At 38.4% G+C, this 23,640-nt stretch overlaps 1 protein-coding gene across 4 annotated transcripts in view; it reads right to left on the minus strand.

Moving 5' to 3' along the window:
* The window catches only part of LOC131072834 (pentatricopeptide repeat-containing protein At3g59040), a 117,068-nt gene that overhangs the window by 41,213 nt on the left and 52,215 nt on the right, over positions 1–23,640 (minus strand). For all 4 annotated transcript variants that reach the window (XM_058009127.2, XM_058009119.2, XM_058009136.2 and 1 more), the window contains exon 5: positions 1,530–1,654. In XM_058009127.2, the coding sequence (XP_057865110.1) occupies positions 1,530–1,654 (125 nt within the window). The remainder of the gene's footprint in view (positions 1–1,529; positions 1,655–23,640) is intronic.

The raw sequence follows: 23,640 nt of genomic DNA on the forward strand, positions 1-23,640 counted from the left end.
CTCAAGTTACACCCACAACTAATGACCCAAGTGGCCTAACAAGGCAGGTTTAAAATGTAAATCAAATGAGCATATATGCACTAGCATTGCTCCTTAAACCTTCAATATAGAACACAAGGATGATTGCATAATGCAAAGACAAACCCCACCTCCTCTCCCCCACCTGCCCCACCTTATAAGCAGCTTCTTGAGTAAAATAAGGACACAATCTACTCCATGCTCCATAGCCACAGATCACTCAGATAAGCCAATATGGCATATATGTCCCAAAATTCAACTCAATCAACATTCAACCACTTAAAGCCAATGATAAGATCATATTGCAAGAGAAAAATCCAAAAGTAATGAATCCACCTTAAAATTCTAGACTCTAGACAACAGTTCATGAACAAATATGAGATCAACATAATATGATCCATGAAATCCATCTCAAACTCAACATAACCCTGTAGACCCTAGGTCCTCGACCTCAATTAAACCTCACTAAGGAGCCAATCTAGTCCTCCACAGAACATGGGAGCACACCCAAGAGCTATTAAGATCTGGCCTAAACCAAAAAGGGCTCAACAAGAGTAGAACCAATAATGTATCGATCAAAATCAATAAAAGTCACAACATCATTTCACCAGGTCTGAACCTAGCTGGGTTAAGAAGAATTCAAGCTCTGAAACCAAACATCATAAACTACACAAAGCAATTCCATGATAAGGCCATATAATCAGCAAGAAGCAACTCCATAAACATGTAGTCCATGTTATAAGAAGCATCCACAATCATATGTCAAAGCATCAATCTTATCACCTTGAACTTCTGTAATCTAAGAGTGTAATGCAAAAAATCCAACCAAATATAGGGGCACATAGACAAGCCCCATCTACCTAGAAGCAAGAATAAAAGTGCACCATCAGAAAACATAGTAGTAATGTGACATGTCCATAAGCCTAGAGTGTGATCTGCATTTAAAATTCTGTCATTTGTATAGGCCAGCTAATATTTTAATGTTCTTAAAAAGTGTACAGGATCTGATCGATAATAATCTGGCTTGCCCATGTTTTCAGGCTGCTGCTGTACATACTTTTTCAAATATGTGTGTGTTTGTATGTGTACATGTGTGTGTATGATGTGTTTACTGCCTGTAAAAACAAGCATCTTTATAGAAAGAACCCACTATATATAAACCTTTTTGGAAGTAGACAAATCAAAATAAAATGATAGAGCTCAACTAATAGCACTAACACCAAACTTGTGCAAAAATACAACAATCAATTTCACTATAGCCACTTATACATTGCACCGAGCTTCTTGATATTTAAAAGAGATAAACAGGAGAATGCTAGATTCTGCCAAGATGAAAGAAAGACTTCTAGGAAGGATAAAACATCCAGAAATTCAGGATTGATGCAAGGTTGCACCAACTATAATGGCTTACTGTTTTTACTTATTATAGTTTGGCATTGAAATCAAACACAGTTTAAATGGTTTGCATCATAATCTAATGTAGACAAGACATGGCTCAACATCATCCTCACCTGACACCAGCATCAACCATTTCATCAAAAACTGCTTGTGCTGACTCTTCTCTCCTTGCCTTTCCATATGCACTGATCAACTGTGTATAACTGACTACATCAGGTCGAAATCCAGCGTGTTGTAACTGCAAAACATTATTAATTCCTTGGACATCAATTATGTTCTATGTATTGAAAGAAAAAGAGAAAAGCATCATGGAAAAACGCTTAGGACCCACACTCATAAATCAGCTGTGTACTAAAATGTAGGCAACATAACTTACAGACTTTGTATGTAAGCATCTAAAAAAGAGAAAATAGCAGTCTCCCCAGTTTTAGAATCATAAACAACACTCACCAATTAACCCTATCCTCCAAATCCTGAAGAAGTTCTCATTCTAACTCACTTTTCTTAAATGGAAATAAACTTAGTGTATTAGTCTATAACTGAGAACTAAGGACTTAAGGACCCATTGCCCTGGAAATTGTTAGTTCAGGTAAACCTGTTAAGATGTCTCATGTATGCAGTCTTTTCTCTTCTGGAGTTTTAGTGTAGACTGCCAGATTAGTTAATATCCCTAGTTTTATTTTGATGTCAATTTTTACTAGTCCCAGTCTGTTGTATGCTTTTTCAATTATATTTTGAGGTAAAAAGCATTGTCATAGTAAGGTAAGCTTATGTAAATGCAATGTTAGTGAGAAGTTGATCCAATATTTGTGTATATAAAGGAATCTACAGCAACAAAAGACAGCCCCAACTTCAAATTTCAAGGCCAACATCAAGGTGTTCAAATTGGCATACATTACAGGCAATTACCCTAACTATATGTACTTTCAGTACATACATCAAAAGTGTGCCCTCATGCCCCCAAATCAGTGTATTTCTGTGCTTTCTTAAATATTCAAAAAATTATTTATACTGGTTTATACAAACAGAACACGTCCAAGCTTGTAATGTCCCCTTTCAGAATTTATCTTAATTTAGTCCTGAGAATTCTAACCTAAAGTGAGAGTTTTAATATATTAATGAACATAATTTTATCAAAACTGAATACATTTCATCATAATATTTAACTTAAAATTCTAAGAATAGTTTGGAACTTTGGAGGATAGAACTTATCTTGATAACTTTCTCTGATTTGTATATTTGCAAATTGAAATATATGCCTCAACGTTATACATTGCTGCTGCTCAACTGAGCCTTCAGATTAGAGTCATTATAAAATAGCTTCTTCACAACTTATGCTATAGTTCTCCCTTTCAACTTGATCTTCAAATGCTATGAAGTGACTATAAGTCTGCCATACGATTCTCTTCACAATGAAGTTCTTTATATCACCTTTGAAACTGTTATAAATCTGGTCACAAGTCTGATACAAAGAGATCCCCATTTTTTCCTAATAATCTGCTCATCCAAAATCATATATCCTTCTCCCCTTTTTCTTCTTTTAAAATTCACATACAATGATTGTTATATACCTTCATATTGCTTCTTAGAGACATCTCCTTTCAATAAGTAGTCACAACCTTTTTAAACAAGCACAACTCTTCATAGTGGATCACACCCTTTAATTCTGATTTGGTTTTTGGTCAACATAGACTAATCACTTTCTTTGCAAATCAAATCGCACCTTAAACACAACTTTAATTGCTGTATCATTAATAATTGCTTAACTTTCTTTTATGTCTGATTTCTCTTTCCTTAATAAGGTCGCTGTCTTGTATCATCGACCATCTTCAAAACCGAAACAATTAATACAACATTGATTGCTAAACCTCGTATCTTCTAATGAAGTTGCTGCATATGTTTACTTTGAAGTCACCATCTTAGAGATGAGTTTGCTACTGGCTTATGTGGGAGTCGTTCATAATAAAATAGTTGGAGATCGATTTTATTAGATGCTTTGTCGCTGTCTAATATAAACTCATTAATTCAGATCTTTTATTTGAAGATGTTTCCCTTAAAAGTCGCTGACTTTGGAATAACATAGTCATTGCCTTCTATATTGTTACTGACGTTAGTAGTTTATCTTCCAAATACTTCCTTGAAGTTCGTCTTAATTTATTATTAATAAACAAAAGTAAGCACTGCTTTGCTACACTTAGTGACTGCTTTCTTCGAAGTTACTTCCTTATTTGAAGCTTCTTTGCTTTCACGTAGATGTCTAAATAATATCTTTGTGTGGCTTTTCTTGGGCTGCTCTTAATGGGCTATATGGTTGCTGCTTGTGTCAACCATTATCTCTATTGTTTATGAATTGATCTTATTGCTACATCATACTGTATCACTGCTCTACCAATCACTGTTAGTGAATGCTTATACATAATCAATCTCTTAGTAATCACTATGCATTAACATGACCTCAATGCTTGTCTTGTAATATCAATATCGACCATTAATGATTCCATCAACTAATCTTCTGATCATTGCACGGGTTGTTTGTTTAATATAAACAAATCTTTTTAATTTGTCTTTGATATATTTGGTTTATCAATATGAGACAGCTTGAGGAAGATTCATGGCTTCCATAACACTTCACCATCAATACAAATCTTTCATTGGCTCCTTTACTTGAATCCACCCAAATAATAATACCAGCAATTGCTATCATAGATGCAGATCCAATAATAAAGTCATAACACTAACTCAATCATGGCTTCTTATTATAATGACGATTTGCCAATCTTACAATGAGCTTTGAACCACAATAATTAAACCACGACTTAAACAAATGTGAAGCCAAAATTGTAGAACACAGATTACTACTGAGAGGGAGGGGTGAATCAGTAGTAAATGAATCTGAAAACTTTAATCCAATTAAACACTTTTGTTAAATTACTTTTAATCTGAAAATTGAAATAAAAACACCAACTTAAGATCTGAAAGGAAACACCACATCAAGAAGACAATGCACAAGCGAATGCGTGGAAACCAAAGATGGGAAAACCATGGTGAGAAATGCTGCTAGGATCAACTGTCCTAATCCAGCCTCCCAGTTGAAATGTTTACAATGATTTCAAGGGCACCAACCCTATGGAGTCACCCGGCCTCTTTCTTAAGAGCACCAACTCTTACAAATGAGCACCAACTCAACAACTTAAAGGCACCAATCTTAATGAAAAATTACATATAGATGAGTTTCAGATTTCAACACAGTTCAGGAAGCATATAATCAACTAATCACAAAATGAACATCGTAAACTTCTGTTCTATGAACCAGTTCTACAATCAATCTACCAGTAAGTGCAGGTATTCTGTCTTCAAACTTCTAGAGGGACCCTGTTTACACTTTCTTCACACAACTTTAGCAACAAATTGTCATAAGCACCTCTGTATCAATAACTGAATCAATAAACAAACTGTTTAGATACTATATACCTCAGTTTATTAAACTTTCTTGGTAGCTTCACAATGATATCAATCAACCCAGCATCATTAGAGAAAAAGCTTTATTTGCTGAAAATGTTTCTTACCACCAATCACACGTACTACTGTGTATAATGCATATTTATAAACATTTTTTTTTTTGAGCAGTATGTCATCAAAAATAGTATCTCAACACCCAACTCCAGCGACTTATCACATCCTTTTAAAGATAACTTGTCAATGTCCATCGCTTGGGTAGTTTGGACAGTTTACAACTATCTTGGAGGTAGTTTTAACTACCTAGAGCTAAGTTGCCAGTTCGGGTTCGAGAACCCGATTTGCCGGGAGCTAAGTTGCCAGTTCGGGTTCGAGAACCCGATTTGCCGGTTTGGCAAAATTTTGGAAAGGGGTTTGGGTTTGTTTTGAGTTTGTTAGTAAAAAACAATGTAAAAATTATATATATATATGCAGCCTAGAAGCATGAATTAAGAATAGAATGCCACATAGCATCATATGAACAACAAAACCGCCATAACTTGTTAGATCTTGTATGTGATTTAAAGCTGAAGAAGTGTTGAATGTATACAAATCATATCAGACTACTGATGATCATGAAAGTGGAGTGGGAATAAGAAGCTAATCGCAATTTAGCTTATAGGAGAGGATTGGGACTCTAAATCTGTGTGGAGATCAGCTATTCTATTAAAATTATTGTGTATATCTCAGATTGTAAGGTCTGATACAAGTTCACAGGTTTCTGTATTCAGTGAGTCCAATTGCTCAAGTGTGTAACTGTAAATCATAAGTGAGCTCAAGAAACTAAATATTTCTATTGCTGTTCGTAAGCCGAGAATTGTAAATCAGAATTGTATTCTGCTGTAGTGATTGAGCACTGTGTTGACGTGGGAAAAGTACATGCTAATCTCTTGGTCAACACAGAATAGAACACTGAGATGATCCCATTCTCTCTTGAATAAGGAAGTTCCTAATGCTGCTAAGGACGATCATAAGGAGACAACCTCAAGATTTCTACGAGGGTAACTCAGCAGTGATGTGTTTGCTTGGTAAACACAAAGGGGACTTACGCTTGCCGTTAAGATAAGCTTCAGGAAAGGTTCTACAGGCTACTTCTAAGACTCTACAAGTCTCATATCCATCAAATTTTCGTTAACTATGATGCTGTTTTGAATACCCAGTTATAGATTTTTAAAATAAACAGAAAAAGATAAAGGGAGAGAAATTAAACTATTCTAACTAGAACAGAATCCTGAATAAATAGACGGAATTTTCAAATAACCAATTCCTGCTTTGCCAGTTTTAAACACAACTTTGTAGAGGCCGGTGCAATCTTCAAAGGATAACGTAAATTTTCAAACTACTAAATGCATATATTGAACTTCAAAACATTCATTCAACCTAACATTAAGTAATCGAACTAACTTTTGTAAATGTTCAGACTAACCATGCACAAAAATTAACAATCAGCTAATTTCTTATGGTATGAACTGAAAGTTCTATCAAATATCAACTCAAGGAAACCATTCATTAATAAAATGCATAACTGAAATAAAATATGGGAAGAACTAGAACCATGCACTCACATGAAAATCATACATAGGCCATTCTGCAAATGGTTTCTATATTAATTTTGACGAAGTTTATGCAACAATTCAAAGTCTTCTTACAAAAATAAGAGAAAATAGGTCCCCTTTTATAGACTTTCAAATATTAGATGAATGGCCAAGATTTAATCCAACAAATGGTCCAGATTCATCTACAAAATGTCCCCCCATACCTAGTAAAGATGCACCTTACTTCCCAACTAACTTATCAACTACCAACCATAAAGTTGTCCCAAAAAGTGAACTGCACGGAGCTCAAAAACAAGTACTTTTAGCAGTTGAGGAAATATCTAACTTTGGGGACTGCACTTTATCTTTTATGTTAACCCAAAATAGATATTTCCTTTTACAATATAAATTCTTTTTCATCATTAAGGAACTTTTCCCAGATATCTCTACCTACGGACCACTCTGCACAAACATACTCCTAGAACTTTATGCAGATGGCCCTTATCTCTGAAGCAGGAGGTGTAGGTGTGTTATCCATTTGAAAGCTAGTATCCGTACAATAATTTCCTACCCTTTGTACATGCAACTCCCAATCAGCTCTGTTGTCCTCATATCCTTGCATTGCTGAGTGCAACTTGCTAGCAAATACCATGTCATTCATGTTATATGGAGCCCCATCCTTTTTCAGCTGGCTTTTCCAGTGTATTTTCAATTCGTCAAACTTCATCTTCGGTCTCCAATCACCAACTAAACTTTGCAAAATCTGTGTGCAATTAGTTCTGATACGGGCCATGGTACTTTCACATTCCTCCCATTCATCATCGATGAGGCCCAAGATATCACTCTTCAATCCAAGAGACCGATACCAGCCTTTGAAGTATGGAATTCATGGGCTTAATGATCTGCTGGCCTGTAGAGATCTTGGGGAAAGTCCAAAATAAGGCCCTCATGACGAGAAGTGGCTTATTAACCACATCCTTTAATTTCCCGAGTTCTTTCTTAATGGAATGCATTGTTTGGATGGTATGATCTATGTCTTGCTTCAAGTAAATCACGTCCTAGAGTATCTAATTACCCATCTTTGTTACTTTTTCGAACCATTCCTGCATTACCTTGTCTAAGGTCCTCTCCTTTCATATCTGGTCATTGCTTTCTATGCTAGTGCCGCAAGAGGGACATAAGCTTCATCAACATGTTGCAACGGTTTAAGTAGGTGATCTATATATCCTTCGGCCTACTCTGCCTGAGCCTTGTGCATCTCCCTCTCCTCAGTTACGTTCTCTAACCATGTTAGCATTGTCTCAACAGAGTCTCCGAATTCTTCAAAATCCTGTTGCTTGGTTGCCTTTCCCATTGGGACTGATAGGATATTATAATCAACAAGTGTGATGTCTTCAACTGATTTGTTCTCTGGTGGGACAGCAAGATGCATTGTTCGATTCTGTTGAGCATCTTTGGTTATTTTTGAATAGGTCCTCAGTTTCTTTTTCTCCTTAACTTGAGGTTGTCCTACTCAGGAGAATAAATTCTCAAGGCTCATAGGTGACCTCACTGCCACTTTCTTTTCTGCCTAGGCCCGCAACCATACAGGAGGTACAGACTGTCCAGAAGTAACCACTACCCCTTTGCCTTACTCACCAAAAGTCGCAACTGAGATAAGAGTTGGTTCATAGCAACATCTCGTTCCTCCCCTCCAGTCGAGCTTTCTCCGACCTCAATAAATGCTGAGGTACCTCTGTTCCTAGTTGCTCTTCATCTCTAGTTGGGTCCTCCCCCTTGTCTTCCTCTTTATCTTCCTCCTTATTTTCTCCTTTATCCTTTAATTTAGTGGGCTGGATTTCTCCTTAATCTGATTTTCAGGATCTTCTAGATCGATTATTTGTATTTCTTGTTGCTGCAAATTGGACCCTTCTTGGTCTTCTCTCTCAATGATAGCTGAATCGGTTTGCAGCATAGGAAGGGTAGGCTGACGTTCCACATTGGTGGCATCTTCTGTTGCAGTAGAATCTTCTTGTGAAGTAGTGGCAGCAAATGGCCTCCTTATTGTTAGCTTCTCGCGAGCAAGGGCCTCAGGTGATTGGCTTTTCTTCTTTCGGGACATCTTGGACACCTTTGGCTCCTTGCTTGCCTTTTCCTTTTTCCTTTTCTTTTTAGGATCCTTTTCGCCTTCTTCTCCTTGTGTTGCGCTAGATGCCTCTTCTTCGTCCGATGATTGAGACTCGAGGTCGCCCATCAGATTATAAGTGAACTGTGCCCCATCACAAGTAAACTCCTCAAAGCATTGATGAATCCAGGCACTAGTGAATCTCCTAGGTCCTTCCATTATCACCTCCAAGTCAGTGACAAGATTCTATGACCAATTGGTTAAGGCAAGAGGGCAATCCTTACCGGCATCATAGACGATACTGTACACAATCTCAATGGTCATCTATTTGGTCTGGGACCCAGGCATATCAAAGCATCTGATCTGATACAAGCTAAGCTTGGAGCATTCTCTCCTACGGACCTCAAAATCGTCACTACAGCTGGCCCAATAATCTTCCACATTCATTTTGTGTCTGTAGTGCTAGCCATAAGCCCTTCGTCCCAATCCCATAGGATTGAAGCTTGTCCTACAGGGATGCTCTTGTAAGCAATATGTGGCCAATTCTTCAGCCAACTGCTCATCATGTGCAGGGGTTTTAAAATATACGTCATCGTCCCCAATTTTCATAGGGAATGAAACTCCTATGACTTTCTTATCTCTGAGGATCTTCCTTGTCGCATTTGCTTGCCTAGCGACTTCCACGAGAACTAGCTTGTCAATGGGTACTTGGGAAGTTGGTATGAGGAGCCCTTAAATCCTGAGATCCTCAAATAAGAGAACCTAGGAAACTAGATAAACCATGTTCTATAACGCCTCACCAATGTGATTGCCTACTTGGACAGCCTTTGTTGTAGTACCTCTAGCATAGTTTTAACCATCCGCATGGTGAAGGCGTAATTTACTTGCTCATATTGACCCACCACGTATGCCACATTATTCCTTTCCCTCTGGCTTATGTTGTAAAAATGGAGTTGAGGGTAGGAATCATACACTTCTTCTGATTGGGCCCATTCCCGATCTCGTCTAAGCGGATCAGTCCCAATAACCTGGAATGTCATGCAAACGTACACCACGTAGGAGGGCATGGTGAAATACCTCTTTTCTGCAAGCTTCACCAACTGCTCATGTATATTGTCACTGACTATCTGGGCCCAATCCAACCTGACTTGACCCCCAAACACCTCTTCAGCATAATAGAACATCCACTCCTCAAACTTACTGGAGTGGGGCAGCCCCATGACGCGGCTAAGAAGGGTCACCATATCCTCGTATTCTTCATTAAATTTGCTCTGGTAAGTCTTTTTGAGGATTTTGGAGTTGTGGGGTCTCTTTTCTCTGAACCAATTGTCATTCATCTTATTCTTGCACTTGATGGGATTTTGGTTATACATTGCATGTGCCTCTTCTATCTACACATCCTCATGAACGGGGATGCCAAAGACTTCTATGATGGCCTCAAGGGTGAAATCTGCTATTATCATATAGTTTACAAACACCGACCTATCTTTTGGCTTGTAGTGCTTGGCGCACTTCACGATTAACTCATAACTTTGGATGGCCTACAAAAACCCAGTAGCCCACGCTATCCCGCTTTCTACCATTTTCTTGGCCCTCCAGTTGGGATTGGGACAATACATCCTGTCCCTAAACTATCGGATGTTGATATGTCTGAAGTCTGTGTCTCCTACATTCTCCCACTTGCTTAGAACCTTGGAGTCCCACAACATTCCCTGATACTCATGTTTCATCTTGCCTAGCTTGCGGGGGTTCTCAACCTTAGACGTATGAGAGGTGCCTGATGCTTCGGGCCCTGGAACAATCAATTACTATGATATTGCTATCAGGGTTCAACTGTGTAGTTTTTGAGTCAAACTCATTGACTCAACTGTGTAGAATCAATTACTATGGGAGGCATCTACCCTGCACACTGGGACACGAATTACGACGAGACTTTAAATGAGCATATGGGGGTTAGCGGTGCCCAAAAATGACATTAGCAGTAAAATCATCAGCAATATGACATTATAACAGCACCATGGCAGATTTAAAATGGCAATGGAAAAAAGGTGTTGTTTGTTGTTTTGCATTCACAGAGTTTGTTGCAGAGTTTTAAGAAACTATGCCTGGTGCGTTTTTGCAAGTTAAAAAATGTTACAGCAAAGCCTGGGGAATTTTCGGTGTTTTGGCCCATTGAAACAAAATTTCACTTTACTTGTTGGTGTTGCTAATCCCGAAAATGTTGCCGGTTGGGTGTTTGCAAAGGTTGCTGTTTTAAATCTGATTGTGTTTGCCTGACTAGGGTCTAGCTTTGTTTTTTGGATGGATCCCTAAGAACATGCAAACCATATGTAATTTACCTGGCTAACCCTAGTTTTAAATATAAGATTCAATAATAGACATTAGACAAACTACTTATTAGCATTGCAACATAATCATAAGGACATACCCAGGGAGATTAACATATCTTATTTGCTGATTTAATCCTCTTCTGAATACTACATTCTTCTTTTGCTACTAAACTTCTCCTCTATTCTTACTGAGGTTTTGTGAAAGAGATTTATTCGGACGTTGCATGTTTTGAGCTTTTGTAGTGAGCCTAACCAAATCTGACTCAAAACCATTCACTTGCTGCCCTTGTAAATTTGTCAAACAGTTGACAAACCAAATCTGAACTTGCTGATTGAAACTTGTTTTGAGTTTTTCGAAGTTTTGAAAATACTTGAATTGTTGATTTGATCTTTTGGAATAGTATACTAAGTCTGAAATGATGTGCAACAACTAATAATGCAAGAATATTAATGAATTGGTGATGAATATGCATCTATATCATAATTGGCATTTTAACAAACACTTAGCATGCAAACTAGAAATTATATGGCAGCAGCAAAATGAAGTCTTTTATTCATGCCAAATAGTTACATAGATATAGCATGTAATTCCCAGAACTTATGACAGCAAAATTAGAGAACCTGGTATGTAAAATGCTTGCTGCAAATGATGGCCTTCACTCTACAATGTATGTCGACAAACTTAATCAAGCTAAGCGCCAGGTTTGTTGGTTGAAAATTTTGTACACTTGGGGGATGTTCAAAATTGTGGTTTCAACCACAGTGTGTGAGTATGATACTCTCCTAATTTAAGGAAGGCTCCCCCTATCTACAAACTAAACTAATCTAATATGGGTGAGACAGCAGTCTTTCTTCTTCTTTTAAAAAAAACTATACTCTTTTCTCTTCACAGAAAAGTAATAGCAATTGGAAATAAATAACAAAAAATACAGAAATGAGACTTTTTTGTAGGATTTTTGGAAAATATAGGGAAGCAAAGTTTCCATGAAAGCACAAAGACCTCAATCACTTCCCCGGGACGGGAAAATAGAAATGAAAGCACAAAGTCTTCAACACTTCTACTGTCCTATCAACCTTCTCAAAATGATAACAATGTACAACTCACAACAGCTCAAAGTCTGTCTATATGATGCACTTCACCTTTCATGCACAAGTCTTAAAAATAGAAGAAGCACAAAATCTACAAGCTATCTTCCCACTTGAGCTTTCTACACTAGCTTCAAATGTGATAAACAGCTCAAAGTCTGCAAGACCAAGTTTGAAAACCAAATATATAACTCTAAATACAATTAGCAACTCAAAGTCTGCAAGATTGAATTTAAATCCCTCTTGAACAATAGAACAAAAATCACAATCAACTCCAAAAAATGTCGTCACATAACAACTTGAATTGGCACAAAGTCTCAACACAACTTGCCTCTTTTATTGAAAGCAATTTCATTTACATCTAAGCTCAAAGTCTTAGAGTGCACATACAAACTGGCAGAATTTTATTGCATTGCCAAAAGATAAAAATACAATAGATCCCCTCAAGTATTTATAGGAGAGAGGCCTTGAGAAAAAGGTGGGAGGATCCCAACTAACTTGAGAAATTCTCTCAACCACCATGACTTATTCCAACTACTAACTAAGACTTATTCAAAATTACAAGTCCTATTCTAAATTGACTTGTAATCAGCTTACTTGTAGTTACAAGAGTGCAAGTGATAAACTTGCAATTACAAAATTGTTTTTTACAAGTAAACTTGTCAAAACAAAATTACAAATACACAATTGAAACTATTCTATGTGCCCGAAGACATGACTCTAGCTACATCATCCTTTGTTTTGAAAATCTTCATGCTGCTACAAGATACTCTGTGATCGAGGTTAATGACATATTGAACTGGAACAAGAACTTGCACCCTTGATAGTCTTTATGTCTTTAACCAACGGACTCCAACCTTTCACATGCTTGGGGTAGTACTGACTTTTCAAGAGAGAAGTTCTTTGCAAGGTTGAAGTAAGAAGCCTATCTCTGTCTTGAAAGCATTATATGCTCTCAACCATTCATGTCACTTATCCATCTCCTAGTGTGGTTACGTCATATTGTTTTTCTTTCTTTGTATCATATCCTCCAATCTTGAAATCTGCTCGCAAAATACGGCCCTTGCCTTAATCCATTGATTCAATAGACAAGGGAAGGGATAAATTCATGCAAAAATGGGCTCACAAGTGGTTCTGAAAACTGCATTACATGTGTGGACACAAGAGCATTAACTTGCAATTATGGAGGACTAATATGCAACTTCATATGTGTAATGGGAAAACACAAGTTTGCACTTGTAATTGGACCTTTAAGACTCATTTTCAAGTGTTTTTGAGTGCATTTTGGACCAATTTCGGGTTTTGGAAGGCTGACTGCAAGTGAAGACACAACTGCAATCGGGTTTTTAAATTCCGACTGCAAGTAGACTTTAAATGGGAAAAATGAATAAAGGTGTGAAATGAATGGATGAAATGGGGTTTTGACATGAGGGGAAAATGGAAAGAATGATTTTGACCGGTAATGGCAAACTTTATGTGACAAGAAAAGACACATTTTCAGCTTGACAACTTTGGAAGAGGGAAAAAACTTTAATTTGTAATCAGATTTATAACACCCAAAATCTTGCTTGGTCAAAACAAATGAGCTTGGGAGAAACCGTAATGCTCTTATAAATAGGTGAAGAAGCCAACACGTTGGTATCCCATGCAACAAACAAATCGGTTTTGCATTTAACCCATTCCACAAAAAACGGCTTGGAAGGAGAGTTACATTTGGTGCCAAACACTCTTCAATGAATGAAAGATGCAAAACGTGTTGCAAATGTGGCAACAATGGCAGAATATAGGTGCCCCAAACGTGGAACACACTCAGCAAAAACATAGCTGAAAACTTCACATTAATGTGCAAAACGTGTTTGCCAAAACCATTGAATCTCAAAAACGTGGCACTAATGAAAAATGCCAACTGAGATATTGGCACAATCTGATTTGTTTGTTTCAATCGAATCCTTTGACCAGCGAAAAATGGTTTGGTTTTCAACAATTAAAGCCAATAATGGCCTACCAGGCTCCAGCGCTAAGATTGAAGGAGAATTATTGGCCTGAATAGGTAGAAAGAATGATAGAAGCCCTTCCAACTGCAACTAATAACTCCAATGAGCTTTATTCACCTCCAAGATAATTACCAAAAACAAATCTATGAAGAACTCTCAGGTTCAGTGCAATTTCTAGAATCTCGCTAGGCAGGATCTCTAGGAATGACCAATTTTCTTCACTGTTTTGTTGACATGGCTCTAGAATGATGTAATATCACCAAACAAACCTTTGATATCTTCTTATTAACTGCTGACAATAATTTTTGAACAAAAAGCCAGCTGCAAACCCCTCTATTTTTTTTATTGAAACCCCAAGCAATCTGAAATGGTACAGCTAGCTGGGAACTGTACGGCTAGCTCCAAAATGGCACAATTTTCAATGAAATGTTTCTTGTTCCTGCTCAAATCTGAAAATCAGACCCTAATGATGTTGTATTACTCCAATTAGCTCTTTGAATTTGGTTCTAATAACCTAATAAGAGCTTCCTTTGCTGAACAAATTGCTGATTGGTGCAAGGGATTTCGTCCTAACACACTAGAATGGAGGTTTTCATCCCCAAACCTACTCCAGAACTCTGTCAAACTCGTTGCAGACCTGTAGAAGATAATATTCTCACAAAAAATAAACAACTCAATGCCAAAATGATTGTCAAATTCACTTTTTATTTCCGCTCTAACCCTAATTCCGAATTAGGGTTTCATCTCCCCTTTTATTAAAAAAATAACTTTATTTTATTTATGCCTCCTTATGAAAATCGAACCAAGGGCCTCCGTCATTATTTTAATTTGGTCCCATCAAGGATGAAAAACTCTGCGCTTTTTTAACAGACTCGCGAGTAATCGCGAGCCCTAGTTGGCTGCGAGTCACTCGCAGATAAACTTGCCAACGATTTTTGTATAAATTCGCTGCGAGATAAACCCTAAAAAATGGCCAAAAATCACAGACTCGCAAGAAAAATCGGCACCAAAAACACGATATTTGAAATTTTGAAGGGTTTAATAATCTCCTTGAACATTCGCCTCAGGACTTGTCGGAAATCTGTCTCAAAAGGAAGAAATTGGACTTTCCAGTCCGTTACAGGAGTTCCGATTGATAGAAGTGAAGCGACTTCCCATGAACTGGGCAACACCCAATTTTTTTTTTAATTCTATCGCACGTAATCAATATCGAAAAATGTTAGCCGTCTAAATTAAATTAACTTTTTTCGATATGAACTTTTTGCAAATTAAATTAAAAAAATTCGATATGAACTTTGAAATAATAACATTAGCCGTCTAAATTAAATTACTTTTAATTTACTCAAATTGTCTTTTATCTTTTAATAGGGATTATTAATTACTTGACCTTAGATTATTTAAAAACGTGATTATTAATTTTTTTAAAAACGTATATTTAGTTTGAACTTTGATATGTATGTATTTATGATTTATAGTTTTCATTTATATAAAACTTGAAATAATATTATTGGTTTTTTTGTGTATAAATGTGTTTTTTAAAAATTTATATATTTTCAAATGTTCGATAAAGTTGCCGAGTTTTTCCCCGAGTTTTGGCGAGTCCCAAGTTTTTAAAAAATTTTGGCCTTGCCGAGTTTTTCAACCTTGATTATTATAATAATATTTGCTAAAACGCCTAGGTAAGAGGGCCAATGAATTATTATATCTTATTTCCCCATAAAGTGATTATAGTATCCCTTTATTATTATTTTATTAAATCCAAACTTTTTAATATTTTCTTATTTATTAATAAAATGATATCCGGGGCTCCAGGATTGGAATTTCGTCTGAAGTGCTATGATCACTGCTGACGACTAAACCCCTACAGGCTGACTAACAGTTCCTCTTAAAAAATAGGAACCTTGCTCAAAGTACCAAAAAGTGTCTGAGAGGCTCCGTGGTCCCCCGAGTGGTCATCTAGTCAACTGCCAGTTCTCCCTAAAAAATAGGAGACCTCCCTAAAAAGTAGGAACTATCGTCTGAAGGTCCAAAACGGCTCACAAAACCCCTACAAAGCTCCATGACCCTCAGAATGAGTCCCCTAACCATACCGTTGACCTACAGGAACTCGAATGCTAGGTCAAACCCTGCTCATCTCATGTCGCCTAGAAAAGGGGACATTACAACCAACCATCGATCTCCAGCAGCATGGCAAGAAAGTGGGATGGATTCAAGGGAATAATGCCACAAAAATCAAATTTGTGAGAGCAAGAATTCAGATCGGGTTCTTCCTCTCCAACTACAAGCAAATGTACCCTCCAAAGATGCAATCGAGTTTTTAAAACCCCTTTACAAGTTTTAAATTGCATTACTTTTCCTTCACTTGAGCAATTTCGGGTTTCTAGGGAGGAAGAGCACAAAAATAAAGAGCAAATCGACTTGCAATGGGAAAATAAAATCCATGCAACAACTAAAAGGAATAAAAACATAAAAACTTGTAAATAGGGAAATAAAATCCCCATTACAACTAAAGACATAAGACATAAAAAAGACTTTAAAAACTTTAAAAGACTTATAATAGGGAAATAAAATCCCTATTACAACTTAAAAGCACAAAGTAGGAACTTTTATGAGAACTTACAAGTTCTCATTAAACTTGTAATTTTAAATTCACTTGCAATTTGTCTAAAAAGTTTCTACAAACAACTTAAAAGACAAAAAGGGGAAAGGGGAAATAAAAAGCAAGTTACAAGTTACAAGTCTTTTAAAAAGTTCACTTGTAATTGCTAGAAAAAACCCCTACAACACTAAAACATAAAGGAAACTCTAAATTTGCAAAAGAAAGAAAATTTTCCACTTGTAGCCCAAAGAATAAAACCCAATTTTGAAGGAAAAACATAGCAAACGAACTCGAAACGCGATGAAATTTGAAACGTGAATTGAGGATGGGCCGAAAATCAGTCCAGTTCAACAAGGAGCGAAAATTTTGCCTTGGGAAGCGTGTCTTAAGAGTAAAATCTTCAACCTATAGTGCCTGCTCTAAAACCCGAAATTGCACACAAACCTAGGAAAATGAAGGCCAAAACTCACCAAAACTTGGACAATGATGGCAAAGACACCCCCCAATGATTTGACACTAACAAATGTGAGTTTTGTACCTCATAAAAACGTGCCTTGGAGACAAAAACAACACATTTAAACCAAAGTTTTGTAAGGGTTGTCACATTTGTGAATTTTTGAAAATTCAAAAATGAGAACAAGGTACTGGACAAATTTATGCACAAAAGAGAATCGATCTACCTCTTCTCCATTACACTCAGCAGCTGGAAATGCTTGTTTCAGACATATGAAAATTCATAATGATTACTAAGATGAAGGCATCCATACTAGCAAGGCTATTTGCACACATAACAAGGCGTTTAGACTTTGAAGAAACACGTCCCTGCTATAGCTGTATATAATCTACCAATTAAATGCTTGATTTCCTAATGTATAATGGCAGCCAATATAAATCTCCAGGTCTGCTATAGATATACCTCCCAATCCTTCAAACCCTAGATGAAATCTTCCACCTGTTAGCACAAATTGGACTCTTGGATGCAGCCCACAATCAGGCAATAACCTCAACTTGTATCTCGCAACCTCAAAATTGCACAAACACTGAAGAGTTTTCGTTCTCCAATACTAAAATACCGAAACCCTTGGTCTCAAGCTCACAAACAAACTTCAATGAAATGCTCAAGTGTTCAATCAACAAATAATTCATTAAGGCCCTTTTATAACTTCTCCAATATGGCTCGATTTTCCCAAAAAGCATTTAATATTTCATTAATTCATTAAATGCCTCACCTCGGCCATTTTTTATAAGTGCAAAGTGGGCATCCAACTTAATGTATTAATATTTGATTTTATTTCATTAAATGTCCCTTATAATATAAAGTCCAAATATTAATCATTATTTTTCACTTATAATTAATTATTATTAAAGTATAACTTCAATAATAATTAAAATATCATAACTCCAATAATAACCATTATTTCTCAATTCTACAAACACCAGAGGGTAGCCCACTACGTCCACCGTTCATCCATCTACCTTACTAAAAATAGTAAGGGTCCCTCAATCATCCACTGACTTACTATAAATAGTAAGTGTGTGAAACTGAGTTTAAACGAAGACCAATTCTGAACCAAACTGAGTTCTGGAGAAGAGAACGCTCTGCCAACTACCCACCAGGACCCTCTAACCATCAGTTTTAGCCTATGAAGGCCAAAATAGTAGGCTAAACCATCAAAAACAGGAATGAGCTAAAAGGGGACATTACAGCTTTGTTCCCCACATTTTCGTCCCCTTTTGCGCACTTATTTTGGCACTCCTTACGGGCTTGGAAGGAGGTGTGAACAAGATGAATTTGTTCTTCTGAAGAAAGCAATGATCAATCTTAACATCTAAACTCCACCTTTACACCCTCTTTACCTCTAAATGCGTAGCTACACACCAAGCAATTTGAACTTTCAACCCTAAGTTCAAGGTTAGTCTAGGCAATAAAAGGCATGATAACCAATAATCTCATCCTCAAGCAAGGTGTTCTGAGAGTGTATTCCAATTTTGCCCCTTTTGAACCGACTTTAAACACCTTTCTTTCACGCCTTTTGGTGTTTGGCTCAGCAATAGTTGACTTTTGACAGAGACATGAATTCACCCTATGCATATCCTCTTCACCAAGAAGCCCGAATTCTATCACTTGCTTTGACCTTTAAACATAGCATGGGTATGCTTCGGTAATTACTTCGGTGTTTTTCCTTTAGGCAATATGAGAGGCTTTTTGTTAAAGAAAATGTTCAATGTTTTAATTATTTTCTTTTCAACTTTAGACCTTCGGTTATGAATGCACTTTGACCCTTTTCAGTATAATCCTCGACAAATATAAGACTCCCTTTTCACTTTAGCGTCCTTGATTTATTTTATGTATTTTGTTATTGGTCCTCATATTCTCGGTATTTCTTTCAGTCTTTATACGGCGAAAAATAACAAAAGCATTTGAGCCTTTTTTTTTTTTAAAACACAAACTACATTTTATGCGACCTTTTTAACTTTGACCTTTTCGATATAAACATCAGTGTAATCTTTGGCAATTACGACACCTCCTTTTCATTTTAATGCCCAAGTTTATTCCATCTTTTGCTTCATTTTGGCACTTCAGCAATTTGGACATTTTTAGGTGTTTTTATCGGTATATTTCTAGGCGGCAATAGGACTTAAAACGTCCAAACCTAATGTTGCTTCGACTTTAACTTTGCCTTATGAATTCATTTTGACCTATGCATATGTTTGACTTTTGAACGTTTATCACTTCACTCGGGATTTATTTCAAGCTTTTCTAGGCATTATCTAGACTCTCCTAGGACATATAAACGTCCAAACTTGTTTTATTTTGCCTTGATAAGTTTGGTGTTTTTTCACGGCCTGGGCAAAGCGATGAACATACTTCACATTTTCATTTTTGCATTGAAGAAAGCCCAATATAACTTTGTCTCGCCATTTAACACTAAACATTTTGACTTGAAAGGGTCTGAATTTGTTTCATTTAACCTCTTGTTTATCTACAAGCATTCTAGGGCAGTTGTCTAGTGGTTTCTTTGATTTTCTGAAGGTTTCGCCCTCTGTGGCAACATTCAAACTTTTGGATTGATACTACAAGCAAGCTCAAGCCTAACTCTCACTACATTCTAGGAATCAACTCTCTCTCTCTTTGTCAAACCAAAGACAACAAAATCCTACTCAGGGCCTCGACAAGGCAAACCAAGGAAGGGGGTTCTTGTCAGCGACGAGGAGTGTGTGCAAGGCACAACACACTACTCCAGTACATTGTATAAGGTTAACAAGTAAGAGGTCAAAACTCAATTGTTTGCTGCTTTGTTTCATCTTGCTTCAAACATAAACAAAATTTGAATAAATCTATCAATTGTCTTCCGTTGTTCTTAATGATTTTAAGTCTTAAACTTAAATGATAACTTGCAAAACAATCATACAAATCTGCAAGTCTAAAACACATATCTCTACAAACAAGAAACCCTCACTACTATATATTTTATTAAATTTTGTAAAAAAAATAGTAAATTGGAGCGCCCAGGTGTTTAGTCCTTAATGTAAGGTTGGTAAAACACACAGATAACACAGTGTTTTCCACACGTACCAATTATTCATGTACCAGTACATTCATATATCACAGCATAAGTAATAATGATAAACAACTAGACCAGAAGAGTTATATCTTTATTGATTTATCCAACATATATCCATACATAATCTCCCTTGCCAAGGTTCCATCCAAACAATATATAGACCCGATGGTTGGCCAAGTTGCCAACCGTCACCAACTCCCAACTACCCGACGGGAACCTCTCGGCGACGCAACATAACCATAAACACAATTATAATTATTATTCTTACTAACATAAGTTATTTAGCCCTAACACTAGCCCCCCAAAAACGTAGTTGTCTTCCAGACGACTAAGACAATAAGAGCTGAAATATAAAACATAAACTAGGACCGAGAAGAGGGAGGAGGCGTCCCTATAGTGGCCGGAGAAGAAGGTTGTTGTCCGGTGTGAAGTCTTAGGTTCTTTTCTACCAGCGGCTACCGTTCCCGTGCCTTCTTTACCATGTGGGCAGCTTCCAACAGTTTCTTATTTTTTTGCTCCATCTGTGAGGTACCGTACTAGCACCTCACATCCCCTGCCTCATCTTTCTCCGCTGGTACCGTACTGGCACCTGGCGTACTAGCACCTGTTGGTACCATACCAGTACCTGTTGGTATCGTACCAGTTCCTATTGGTATCGTACCAATACCTGTTGGTATTGTACTAGTTCTTGTTGGTACTGTACCAATACCTGTTCCTGTTGGTACCGTAGCAATACATGTTCTTGCTGGTACCATTCCTGCTAGTACCGTACCAACCTACTGGTACCATACCAGTTCCTGCTAACACTATACTCGTACCTGTTGGTACCATACCAGTAGTTGGAATCGTACCAGTACTTGTTGATGTTGTACCAGTACCTATTGGTACCGTACCAATGTATGTCGTACCAGAACCTGAGTCTGCTATACCAATTCCCTACTCCGCCATTATGTCTTTTCCTGGCACGGCCTCTCCTACCACTGCCTGGTCTACCGTACCGATACCCTCTGTGGCTTCTGCTGCAAGTACAGCCAAGCAGATATGTGGTAATGATACCCGCCATTGTGCTGGTGGTTCCCCTTCGTTGATTTTTTGGAACAACACCCCTACTGGTCGTATGTCTCCCACAGGGCTGGCCACTGTAAGCGCTTCTTGCGGTACCAAGTGTGCCGAGGATAATTTCGGAGGTGTGAACTTTACCCTCGTACTCTTCCATTGTGCCCGTAACCCTCCATGTTGATCCTCCTCTTCCTGCTGCTGCAACTCTGCTTCCCCTTCATCCTCTACAGCTGTGTGTCCTACCATATGGAACCCCTCATCACCACTTTCCTGTTCCTCAGGCTCTTCCACTTCTTCGTCCAAATCCTCTACGCTGCTAACATCTTCGACCTCTATGGATGCGTCCAGTTTTCTTATCTTTTTGGTCGGTTGCGCGGTGTCACCTAGTGTGTCTAGGTGGGTATAGTAGTACATGGTAGGTTTATTTGGTTCCCCCCGTCCGCACGGTTCGAAGGTTCCCCACATTTACGGCGATACTTGCAGGCGTACGACATCCAAGAATAGGCTGATGGCATGGTGGCACATGTAGAATGTCTTGTGTTCCATCTTGAGAAAATCACGAATTCTTTCCGCCAGCAGTTGCCCCCAATTGTACACTTTACCACACTTAATCCCATTCATTAACCCTATCATCCAGACGGCTATGTCAGATGCACGGTTGGCTCCTGTGAGGCGACTTTTTACCAAGTCCATAAGAATTCTCCATTCTCCCAGTGCGATAAATGCACGCTTCAACCCCCTACTGTCCAACCAAGCACTCTTCCATTGTTCCTCTGTGAGGTCATCCCTGCATACCAAATCCATCAGCCATTTCTTTTTTTCCTTGGTGAGCTTCTTGGTTGGTTTCGCTGCAGATGCCCCCTTCTCCGGTATGCCAATTACCCTCCTGAAGTCCTCTGGTTTGAATGAAACTCGTACCGTGCATCCCTAGAACTGAATAATGGAAGCCCTTTCCTGCGGGTTGTATCCGGATACCATAGTCCGCAGCACTAGCTCAAAATCCTTGATGTTAAATGTGGGCATCTAGATGGCATGGTCCACCTAAGCTTTTCTAAGGGAATCCTTTATCACATGGTCGGGGAAAGTTTCCTCCCAACCAGGTACGACATTCACTACCAGTCACACTCTCAAAGGCTACATTCTCCGTCGTGATTCCTTCTAGATCCTTATGCACTTTTGGCCTAATTTTGGCCTTCATCCTGTTGCTGGCTAGATCTATAGCTATCATGGTTGCGCTGCAACTATTTTGCCATGTTTCCCTGTCTTTCTCCCATCCTTGGCCATTATTATAACGGTCTGCCAGTGTGACTCGCCAATTGGTACGGACCATTATACTAGCTGCTGCCTCTCCACCTTACGGATTGGTCCGTACACTTCCCTCTCCTGACCGTACAACCTCTTCAACTTTCACAAACTCTGTAGATAACTCTGTACGGATGGCACAAAGTTTCCAACAAATGCTTTCAATTTTTATGTGTCTGTTCCCTGCGTGTACGGACTTCCCTGTGTCGACCTCCGTACGGTCTTCTTCTTCCTGTTCGTACAGTCTTCTCCTCCTCTGTGTCGGCAGCCATACGTTGTTGTACAGACTTCTCAACTCGTACGATCTGCAATGTACCCTGTACGAACTATTCTGTTGTGATTGTCGTACGCTGTGCTGTAAAATTTGTACGTCGTACGAACTGGTTCACTGTGATCGGCACAAACCGTACGGGTTAGGTGTGATCATCGTACACCGTACGGTGCATTGTTTTGTTGTCATTGTACATTGTACACCGTATGAGATGTTTTGTTGTACCTTGCTCGCCTCGACTTCTGCTACGTTTGTACGCACAATCCGTACACCGTACGGATTCGATGCTTGGTCTTCACGCGCCTCTATTCGAGCAATCCGTACGTCGTACGGATCAACCACTGGTTCCTTCCACGCCTCCCCGCACTCGTCTGTACATTGTATGAATTTAATCTCTCCTCTGTGCCTGGTCCTGTGGATCCTTGTCTTCTTCTTCTCAATTTCGTCCTGCTGCCAAGTCTGCTTCGATTTCTTCTCTTTAATTTACTAAGGTGCCCCCTTAACTTACTCTTTGCAATAGGTTTATCTCGTTCAAACCGGTGTGCTGGTGTAACATCCACCTGTGCCATCCCTTCCTGGTACCTACCGTACTCCGAGGGAAATGACTGCTCTTCTGTACCACCGCTTGATTCCCCAATCTTGCATATTTGCAGCATGTGGCACTCCGGGTGGATGACCTCATAGTCCTCCATCTGCCAATGGAAGAGTCCGGCCAATGAACTAGAGCCATCTTCAGAGCATCCATCCAATTCCAGCACTCCTTCCTCGTTGGGTTCCCTCCCTCCTCTGTCTCCTTCGGAACCCCACTCCCATCTGTTTGAGTCCTCCGAGTCGGAGTCAAACGACACAAGCTCTTCATTGACGGACTGATTCCTCAAGTCAA

This window comes from Cryptomeria japonica, chromosome 9 (genome assembly GCF_030272615.1).
Source record: "Cryptomeria japonica chromosome 9, Sugi_1.0, whole genome shotgun sequence".
Classification (NCBI taxonomy): Eukaryota; Viridiplantae; Streptophyta; class Pinopsida; order Cupressales; family Cupressaceae; genus Cryptomeria; species Cryptomeria japonica.